General features: G+C 43.4%; 1 protein-coding gene across 1 annotated transcript; it reads left to right on the top strand.

Moving 5' to 3' along the window:
* The first annotated feature begins 407 nt into the window (after positions 1-407).
* Positions 408-1,517, top strand: LOC124672292 (gibberellin 2-beta-dioxygenase 5-like). The gene has a single exon (XM_047208545.1). It carries the CDS (start codon positions 408-410, stop codon positions 1,515-1,517), a length of 1,110 nt encoding a protein of 369 aa, XP_047064501.1.
* The last annotated feature ends 9,154 nt before the right edge of the window (positions 1,518-10,671 follow it).

The raw sequence follows: 10,671 nt of genomic DNA, 5'->3' as shown, positions 1-10,671 counted from the left end.
CATGACACATGTTTGGAACCGTATGCGTCTATCAACAATTCCAAGTTTTTTGTTCAAAAAAAAAAATACAATTCCAAGTTTCCAACTATATTTTCCGAAGCGGTGACCACAACGTACAAGACAAAATAGTCAGCGTAGGTCCTTGTTCTTGTACACTTGCTATGCACATGCATTTGGACGCACGTAAACTCGCACGCATTGTTGTATACGATCATCCAAGGATCAATCTGCTTGATGACTCATTTCTAATTAACTTATAACTTGTCAAAATGCATCTCTGCATCCATCGATCATGTATATATATTCGATCGATCACTTCACCGCATTCTGCAGCAATTTCATACGGACTTACGGCAATGTATTTTGCCAAATTTTGTGCCAAACTTCTAGGTTTTTACGGCAGATAGATGGATGACGAGTGCAACCCGCCGCTGATGGACACGTACAAGCACCTCTTCGACGACGACAACCACCCGCGCAGCCTGCGGGGACTGGAAGCAGCCGACGACGACGACCATGAGTGCGGCCTCCCGGTGATCGATCTCGCCGTGCTAGAGCAAGGCGGAGACGCGGTGGCGGCCGAGCAGTGCCGTGCGAAGATCGTGCGTGCGGCGTCGGAGTGGGGGTTCTTCCAGGTGATCAACCACGGCGTGTGTCAGGCGCTGCTGGACAGTCTGCGCGACGAGCAGGTGCGCGTGTTCCGGCGCCCCTTCCAGCGGAAGGTGGGCGAGCCGCTGCTGGACTTCTCGCCGGAGAGCTACCGCTGGGGCACTCCCACCGCCACGTCCCTCGAGCAGCTGTCCTGGTCCGAGGCCTACCACATCCCCATGACGCCTCCGTCGGCAGCCGGGCACGATGATCAAGTGGCCACCGCCGACGACGAAGACGAGAACCACATCAGGTATGTGATCGAGGAGGTGTCCACGGCGATGTCGCAGCTGGCGCAGCAGCTCGCATCGATCCTGATCAGGGAGCTGCAGGGAAACGACGACGATGACGACGGGATGACAAAGTGTTGCACGTGGAGCACGTGCTTCCTGCGGCTGAACCGGTACCCGCCGTGCCGCGGCAGCGGCGGCGCGTTCGGGCTGTGCGCGCACACGGACAGCGACTTCCTGACGATCCTGCGGCCGCTCGACACCGTTGGCGGGCTTCAGCTGCTCAAGGACGGACGGTGGCTCACCGTGAAGCCCAACCCCGGCGCGCTCGTCGTCAACATCGGCGACCTCCTCCAAGCGTGGAGCAACGACGTTTACAGGAGCGTGGAGCACAGGGTGGTGGCGCACCCGGCGCGGGAGCGCTTCTCCGTCGCCTTCTTCCTCTGCCCGTCCTACGACACCGTCATCCGCCCGCACCGGCGGCCGGAGGGGAACCAGATTGATAGCTTGTACAGGAGCTTCACCTTCGGCGAGTACCGGAGCCAGATCAGGGAGGATGTCAGGCTCACAGGCCGTAAGATCGGCCTGCCACGCTTTCGCCGCCATGCTTCATCTCCTCCTGTCACACAGGAGCTATAGCCTAGAGCTAAACAGGCGTAGGAAACGTCTTAAGTCTCTGTATTAACCACTATTCAAATTGTACCTAGCTAGCTAGGCCTGTAGAAGAAGGATTCCTGCGGTCAACTTTTGGAAACATTGACCACTATGTGTGAAAGTGTATAGATCGAGTGCATAAAAATAACGTCTTCCCTTACAAAAATAATGGAATTTCTGTTTCTGAGTTGCCCAAGAAGTCACCTTGTTAACCATTAGGTCCGAAGCTCCAAGATACATGCAACTCACTTGCCATTTTTTTTGGAAAAATTTGCTACAGAACACCATTATTTTCTAGCGTCCGATTGTGTCTTTGCCGGGTACCATTGTAATTATTTGACACATTTAGCAGAACATATCACCTGGCTAAAAACGGAAAGTTTTGCACTTTTACCTGAAATGACTGGTTTTGAAGACAAAATGCATAACTTTCCGTTTTCGGCCGCAAATATGTCATATAATTGTAATGGTACCCAACAAGACACAATCGGACGGTGTGTTTTGGAAAAACACCAGAAAATAATGGTGTGTTGTAGCAAAATTTCCCTTTTTTAGGGTTACTTGTCATTTCTTTTCCGCTCGGTGATACAAAGCGTTTGCTTTGTGTTGGGCGCCTTTACCTGTTATGGGCTGTTTGTTTCTGCTGCTTGCGTGAGATTCATGGGCTTGTTTTGTGCCTTAATTTTGTCTGTTTTTATTGCCACGCTTTGTAAATAGTAGTGTGCACTTAAAGAGTCTTTTACTTGGTGCGTGAAGTCGTGAACTGAGGTTTAATTACAACATGTCGTGTGTAATTAAGGCACAACTAAATCCAAAAAATTCCTCTCCTAAACTAACAGCCATCATTAAGAATTTTTTATGGATACGTGTTCAAATGATCGGACCACTAAAAAAATGTGCGTTAGAGCTTGGGCTGATATTTGCATTGAAAAATATTGGTGGCCTTGGTATTCGAAATTTGCAGGCAGGCAATCAAGGACTAATCCTTTCGGCGGCCTGGAGATTGGCGAAGGAGCCACATAGTCTACTAGCACAGATTCTTAAGGCAAAGTATCATCATGATTGCCCGCAAAAAGTATCATCATGATACATCCATTTCGAGAGCCAACTCAAATGTGCCAAAGTTAGCATTTTAGCCTGCAATTCTCAAGGTAAAACCTCTTTTGATTTCAGGTTCAATATACCAAATTGTTGATGGTAGTAGTTCCAATTAGGGTTCTCCCTGGTTTAAGGGTTTTGGGAAACCGTGCCTACAAGCATTGTTTTAGCAACCTTCAACTTCCACCGAGGCCGCGCCCAAAAACTTGTCCTCCGCAGATTATCTCCCTTCTTAACCAGGTTTGGCAGGATAAAGAAATGGTGCCCAGAGTTCAAACGTTCGTTTGGTGGTTACGTGGGAAGGCGCTTCCAACGGGAAAGAGGGCAAGTAGGTACTCCAAACCCATTAAAGAAGGTTGCTCTAGATGTGATAATAAGGAAGATAAAATGCATAAACTATTCTTGTGCCCTTTCTCTAAAGCAGCATGGTGTTGTTTTCCCTGGTACATTAGAACTGAATCCCTTGCTACTCATCACAACTCTATTTCTGATAAGATTCATGCCTTGCTCACATCTGGACATCCACAAATAAAACCCACTACTCTCTATACTTTCTTGTGGTGTCTATGGAAGGCTCAAAACGACACTCTATTTTACGGGAAAGAAAGCAGGCATTCGCAGGTTTTTGTAACAGCTAATGCTATTATCATTGCTACAAAGTTAGAAGTCTCAAGCTCCACTAAATAATTCAACAACGTGCAAGTCAGCAATATTCATACACCTGCACCGCAACTTCATGTTGTCCCTGGATCGACCATAGCTGAACCATCAAGCATCACAAGCACCAAGATATTTGCAGATGCATCGTGGGTACAACTTGAGAAGCAGGGAAATTCTCCTAGGCCAGCTGGGTTAGGAATATGCATTGAGGTGAAAGGCGATCAACAGTGTTCCCAGCTCTTCATCTTGGCTATCACGCCGTTGGTATCTTCGGTGCTACAAGCTGAAGCTTGCAGACTTCTACTCGCGATGAATCTGGCAGATCTTCTTCGACTCGAAGAAGTTACTTTCTTCACTGACAATGCTACTCTTGCCAAAGCTGCAGCTAATCAAAATATACAGGATGCCTCTGGTTATTAGGCCACAACTAGTTATTGTATCCAATAGCAGCTCTTTTAATTATGACAGAATATATCATATCCCCAGGAGCTTGAATTTCAAGGATGATCACTATGCCAGCATAGCTCTCAGGATTCATAATAGAACTTTCAGTTTTACATGCTTGGCTAGCTCTGAAACAAATGTTGCTCGTTCACTTAGAAATGTATTCTCGGACCAAAGTGTTTCCATGTGCACGCTGCTCTATTGTAAAGTGTTGTTAAGGTAACTAGCATGGTGGCCCTCGCAAATGCGAGGGCTTCATCGCTGATTTTCCAGGGAGATGTGTATAGTTTTTGGTGTATCAAAACTAACTGGAAAATATATTTATTATTTTTGGATATTTAGATAAAAAATAATACATATATAGCTTCAGTTCTTGATAAATTAATATATCATATGTAAAAAGTTATTTAATATATTTTTGAGAATAGATTTTGTACACATGATGGGTATGAGTGTTTTCGTTACTGTCGATTTATTCCTCGAGATTCACAATCGTAGTAGTAGAGGGAAAAGTAGCTCTCTCTTCTCCTTTTATCCGAATGCGAGAGCATCATCTTTAATATGCCAAAATAACTTCAATTAAATTTATGGATCATGTCATGGGATCTAGAATAATACAAATCCCCGATCATTGTAAATCTACACAATAATTTTCAACGTTGTAAATCTATGTGATCTAGAATTCGTTGTGGCCTACTTTATGTAACCAATGTTTCGCATGCCCATATTAAGTCATTATGTTAGTTTATTATTACTCATGAATTTTAAAAAATATCATACCATTCCTTTGGAACAGATATGTCCCTTGATAAAGTGCATTTAAAGATCATACGGTCACATATGTCTCGGGTATCTTTGAAAATTAAAACTATAATATATATTGCTTTATGGTTTAGATTTTCTGCATTTTTCACGGGCGACGTGAAAAAGGAAAACATATTTGAAAAGGTCCATTGACTTTGATGTACCTTGCAAAATCTTTTGTCTTTTTTGCTCGTAATCTCTTTGCTGGCCTTTGTCTCAGTTATTTTGATAGATCAAAAAAATTATGGATCAATACAATTGTTTTCTATTAATTAAAATTAGAAGACACGTATACGCTTGAAGCGAGGCGTTTCGATTTTTTTTAAATACGGATGTCTAATATAGCCACCACATTAAGTCGCACCATCTAAATTATATTAACAGTATTCCCCGCAAAAAAATTATATTAACAGTTAGATCTAAAATTAGTGGCTACGATTTAATAAACGATTATTAGTTACGTAACGGTTGTAGTTTTGTTTGGCACGCGCTAAGCATTTTTTTTTCCATATACTAATTTGAGATAGCAAGAGTCCACGCTAAATAGGAAAGTAAATTTAGGAATCCACGTTGAGTAACGAAGAGATAGGAGGAGAGTCCACGCTCAATACGAAAGGAAACAATGATTTTCAGGTAGCTTATATCTACTGCTACCGGTGCTCATCCTAGCTCTTTTTTTCTCCACCTCAGCCTGTCACGTTTCCTTGTGTTGCTGCATAATTATTCTTCCCAGCCATACGTTCAACATTGGAGCTTTTCATTCGCGGATCAGTTTTAAAGCTAGTACATATTAATCTGCTGTAGACTTTTTTTTTTGTTGCCGATCAGTTCTGAGCCAGCTTCCTGGCCGTACGTCCAACATGACATTCAACGTTGGTGGCCTGTCACGTTTCGTTGTGTTTGGTAATTATTTTGAGCTGATCGTGGTGCCTTAAAAATACCATGTATATGTATTTTAGTTAGTACATAAAAGAAGATATTATATGGACATGTTGGACCGTGTTAAAGAAGATAAAACTGTTACGTAACTATTAATCTCTAATTAAATCGGAGCCGTAAGTTCTAAATCTAACTGTTGAAATAATTAAGATGATCCGCATTTTGCTTTTAGTATATAATAGACTAGATGATTGCCCGCGTGTTGCGGCGAGAATTAGCAGCAACTAATTTATAATATTGTAAATTTAGGATATATGAGACTCCTATATTAAATCAGGTTAAGCACATTATAATCGTATTGAATAGCAATGAGTCCGTCATTGCTTTGTACTTTCAGAATAGGTCCACACTATGAAAATATGATTTTTGAAAATATTGTCAGCTATCAATAATAACATAGTGAAACGGTGAGTCCACAAAGGATCAATTGTTAGGGAAACTGATATGAGGCTGATGCTCATACCCATTGATTCACTTCCAGGCCTCTTCATTTTATAACATTTTGACATTTTTTCGATAAAGGGCGCTTCATTACTCAAAATATTCAAACATTACATCCAACCTTTGCATAATTAAGATGCACACAGCCGTTCGAGTATCAAATCTGAACAAATAAAATATAAAAGATCGATTTAAAGAGCCAAACTAGACTATGCTTCGTTGGCTTCAATCTGCCTAAAATGCAGCCACCCATGTTGGAAAATAAACTCCTTGACCGTGTTCACCAACTGTGTAAACACCTCCATAAAGAGGTCTCGGTCCTCCAAACGCTGAAGTGGCGACCATGAACGGAACAAAGCCGTACATCGGTAAATGACCTGCATGAGACAAGAATTCTTGTCATTGAAAACCTTGTCATTTCTACATAGCCATAGCGTCCATACGACAGCAATCGCGCCCACTCTGATAAGCGTTTTATAACTAGTATCTACCCCATTTAGCCAATTGCCAAATATATCTGCAACGCTACGAGGCGGATATAAGGTAGAACCCATCTGAATGATTGACCATATAGATCTAGCAAACCTACAGTTGAAAAAAGGAGTTTTATTGTCTCATCTTGATGACAGAAAATACATTTCTTACAACCGTGCCAGTTGCGTTTAACAAGGTTGTCTTTGGTTAAAATCACCGCGCGACGAAGGTACCATGCAAAAACTTTCTGTCTTCAGTGGTATCTTCATCTTCCAAATGTATTTATTATTGATAACCGGTTGACTAGGAATGGTGAGAGCCCTGTACAATGAATTGACCGAGGAAACACCGTTCTTGGTGAGATTCCATCTAAATTCATCAGTCCCCTGGGATAATTGAATTGAAGCTAACCTCTGTAGCAATTCATTCCAACTAGTGAGCCGGGGGCCAATTAGGTCACGCCTGAAAGTCATGGAGGGAGGAGAAGTTTCCATAACCTTCTGTAAGGTGTCTCCCTTATAACGAACAATATTGTATAAAGCTGGATATTGTTCCCGAAGAGTGGTTGTTCCCAACCATCTATCTTCCTAGAACCTAATCTTCGCCCCATTCCTTATGGAGAACGGACCAAAAGGGAAAAAGTGCTTCTCAGTTGTCATAATGCCAGTCCAAAAGTGAGAGTCTCCGGGTTTCCAATATACCCGAGATAACGCTTTTGAGCCCACATACTTTTTCCTTCAAAATTGTTGCCATATACCATCCCCAGTTAATAACCTGGCCAGCCATTTTCCTAGCAAAGCCCTATTCTTAACTTCAAGATCATGAACACCAAGTCCACCTTGATCTTTTGGATGGCATACCACACTCCATTTAGTTAACCGATATTTCTTCTTCTCGCTGTCCCCTTGCCAAAAGAATCTTGAGCGTAGATAATCTAATCTATTCAAGATTCATTTGGGTATATGGAAGAAAGATATCATATAGAGTACCATATTCATAAGTACTGCAGTTATGAGAACTAATCTCCCCCAAGGGACAGCGGTTTTTCTCGACGATTTTCCACTCCGCCAACGTCAGTCTCTGATAATGAATCAGAATACCAAGATAGTTGATCGGACAGGAGCCAAGACCACATCCGAACAACTCGGCGTAAAGGTCGGCATCGTCATTGGTCTCACCTATAAAGAACACTTCACTTTTATGGAAATTAATTTTGAGACCAGACAATTGCTCGAATGCCATTAGAATTAACTTCAGATTTCGAGCTTTTTCCAAGTCGTGTTCCATAAAAAGAATTGTGTCATCGGCATACTGAAGGATAGATAATCCACCATCCACAAGATGAGGTACTACCCCTTCAATCTGAGCATCAACCTTCGCACACTCAATTATAATAGCAAGCATATCCGCCACAATGTTAAATAACATTGGAGAAAGGGGATCCCCTTACCTCAAACCTTTTTTCATCTAGAAGTATTGGCCAATATCGTCATTGACCTTAATGGCCACACTTCCACCGAAAACAAAGTTATTTATAAGAGCGCACCACTCATCTGAAAATCTTTCATCCTGAGTGTTTGTTGAAGAAAAGACCATTTAACTTTATCATAAGCTTTCTAAAAAGATCTTGAGAATAACACCATTCAGTTTTTTCCGTTGCATCTCATAGACTGTTTCATGCAAAGTGACAACACCATCTAGGATATGTCTACCTTGCATAAACGCAGTTTGGAACGGACGGACGACATGTTCTATCACTGAATTAAGTCTAATCGTAGCGACTTTGGTAAAGATTTTAAAACACACATTAAGTAGACATATAGGTCTGAACTGTTGAATACGTTCCGCATCAGTAATCTTTGGTAAAAGAATAATCTCACCAAAATTTATACGGAACAAATCCAGTTGACCCGCATGGAGCTCCCCGAAAAGCTCCACTAAATCATGCTTTATAATATCCCAGAAAGATTGATAAAATTCTGCAGGAATCCCATCAGGTCCTGGCGTCTTATTGTGCTCCATTTGAAAAACCGCCTTTCTTATCTCCTCCTCGGAAAAAGGAGCCACAAGAAAAGCATTTTCCTCTGGAGACACTTAGGGAATATCCGCAATCCTGGATTCATCCATGGATATATCAGATTCCTCGGGTGCGCCAAACAATCCTTTATAATATGATGTAATATAAGACTTCAGCTGCTCATGACCTCCGATCATGCCCTCCTCTTGTACTAGAAAATGAATGGGTTTCTTTCTATGTCTACCATTAGCGACACTATGAAAGTATCTCGTATTCGAATCTCCTTCCAACAGAAATTGGGCCTTAGATCTCTGGTACCATTTGAGTTTCTCCTCGCGAAGTAAGCCGGCCAACTTCGCATTATATTGACTTTTGAGTTCAATCTCATGCGTTGTCAATGGCCTTACCTCAGCAATAGCCTCCAGATCATCAATATTAGATGAAAGGCTGAGCTTCTATTTTTTTAGCTGCCCAGTCATATGTCTAGACCACCCCCTAAGGTATCTACGCACCGAACGTAGTTTGTTATTCCACCTTAGGATGGGGGTGTTCCCATCGATAGGCTTATCCCAAATAAATTTAATCATATCCGAGAACACTTCTCTGCATAGCCATCCCAACTAAAATTTGAATGGACGTTTACGCGGCGGGGTTAGGTTCCCAGTGGATAATAAAATAGGAGCATGATCTGACAAAGCTTATATCCAAGGAAGAGCCCGTACTGAGACTAGTGGGAATTTTGATTCCCAATCTGAGTACATGAGTACACGGTCCAGCTTCTCATATGTAGGCTCTGGGAGACTATTTGCCTAGGCGAATTGTCTTCCAACCATAGATATCTCTCTCAAGTCCAAACTTTCAATGACAGTATTGAATAAGAAAGGCCAATGGTTGTCAAATCTGCCCCTACTTTTCTCCTCGAGTATCTAAGCAAATTGAAATCCCCTCCTATAATAATAGGATATGGGTTCTCTTTTGCTAGATTGACCAACTCGCGGAGAAAAGCAGGCTTGGCCGCATCCTGAGCAGCTCCATAAACGGACACCAAGCTCCAAATGAAATTATCATATTTATTCCGGATGTGAAGTTTTATATGAAAATCACCCCCAGAATTATATAAAATCTCCATAGTTGAAGCTCGGACACCAATTAAAAGGCCACCAGAACGACCCCGAGGCGGGCAGGATACCCAAACAAAGTCCTCCCCGCCTGAAAGGCGATTTACAAAACTTGTTGAGTAGTTCCTCTTACCCGTCTCAGAAATAGCGACAAAATCTAAGACATGTTCCTTAATGTTTTCCGCAATGTATAAATGTTTAGCCAAGTCTTTTAGACCTCTGCTATTTTTAAACATGTCATTCATTTAGAAAATATCACATATTTTTTCACTTTGGCTTTTTTATTTGGCTAAGCATTACGCTTAATGGAGGAGGTTCCGGATTTCCGTTCCGTTGCCTGTAGTTCAAAACATGAACCAAACACATCGTCATCCAAACCCACGTCCGATACCTCACCGACTAGATGCGAGAGAAGCTGGCCGTCTGAGACGGCATACACATCCTCATCATCTTCGTCAGATAAAGAAAGATCTGGCTTGCTAGGAGACACAGGAGCGACTTTTAATCTGTCGAACTCCATCCGTCTCAAAGCGGAAGCAAAAACAGAAATAGTACTAGCAGAATTCCCCAACGAAAGACCCACATTATTAAAATTAGCAGCAATAAGTGGTGTTGGGAATGCTAGAAAATACTTAGAACTGTGGGAGGTACCGGCAAAGTCGAGGTTCGCCTCTGCCTTGTGCCTCATCGCCTTCGCCAACGTATCTTTGTCCGTGGCTGACACCCCATCATGGCTGACACCATGATGGGTGCTCCGTCAAGATGGCGTGGGTGGGGGCACATGACCCCCCTACGTCCCGCCCGACCCAGGCCGGGAGCGAGCCCCGGAGCCTCCTGGTCTGCTGGGCGACGTGCAGGGGTGGGCAAAGTCGATGTAGACCCACCCAGGCTACCGCCCAAGGTCTCCCCCGCCACTATGACATCCGCAGTAGTAGGTGCCGGCGTCGCGTCATCAGGGCCGCGTGAAGGGGTGAGCAAGGTCGACGTAGACCCACCCCCACTGCCTCCCAAGGCCTGCCCGCCTTGTCACCACCCGCAACAACACGTGCCGGCGCCGCAGCACCCGGCAAGGGAATGCCATCCGACGCCAGCTGCACCACCGGGCTCCCCCCAGGCAGCCCAGAGCGGCTGCACGTCCACCGCC

Source organism: Lolium rigidum, chromosome 7 (genome assembly GCF_022539505.1).
Source record: "Lolium rigidum isolate FL_2022 chromosome 7, APGP_CSIRO_Lrig_0.1, whole genome shotgun sequence".
NCBI lineage: Eukaryota > Viridiplantae > Streptophyta > Magnoliopsida > Poales > Poaceae > Lolium > Lolium rigidum.
This window is presented reverse-complemented; position numbering and strand designations above follow the sequence as displayed.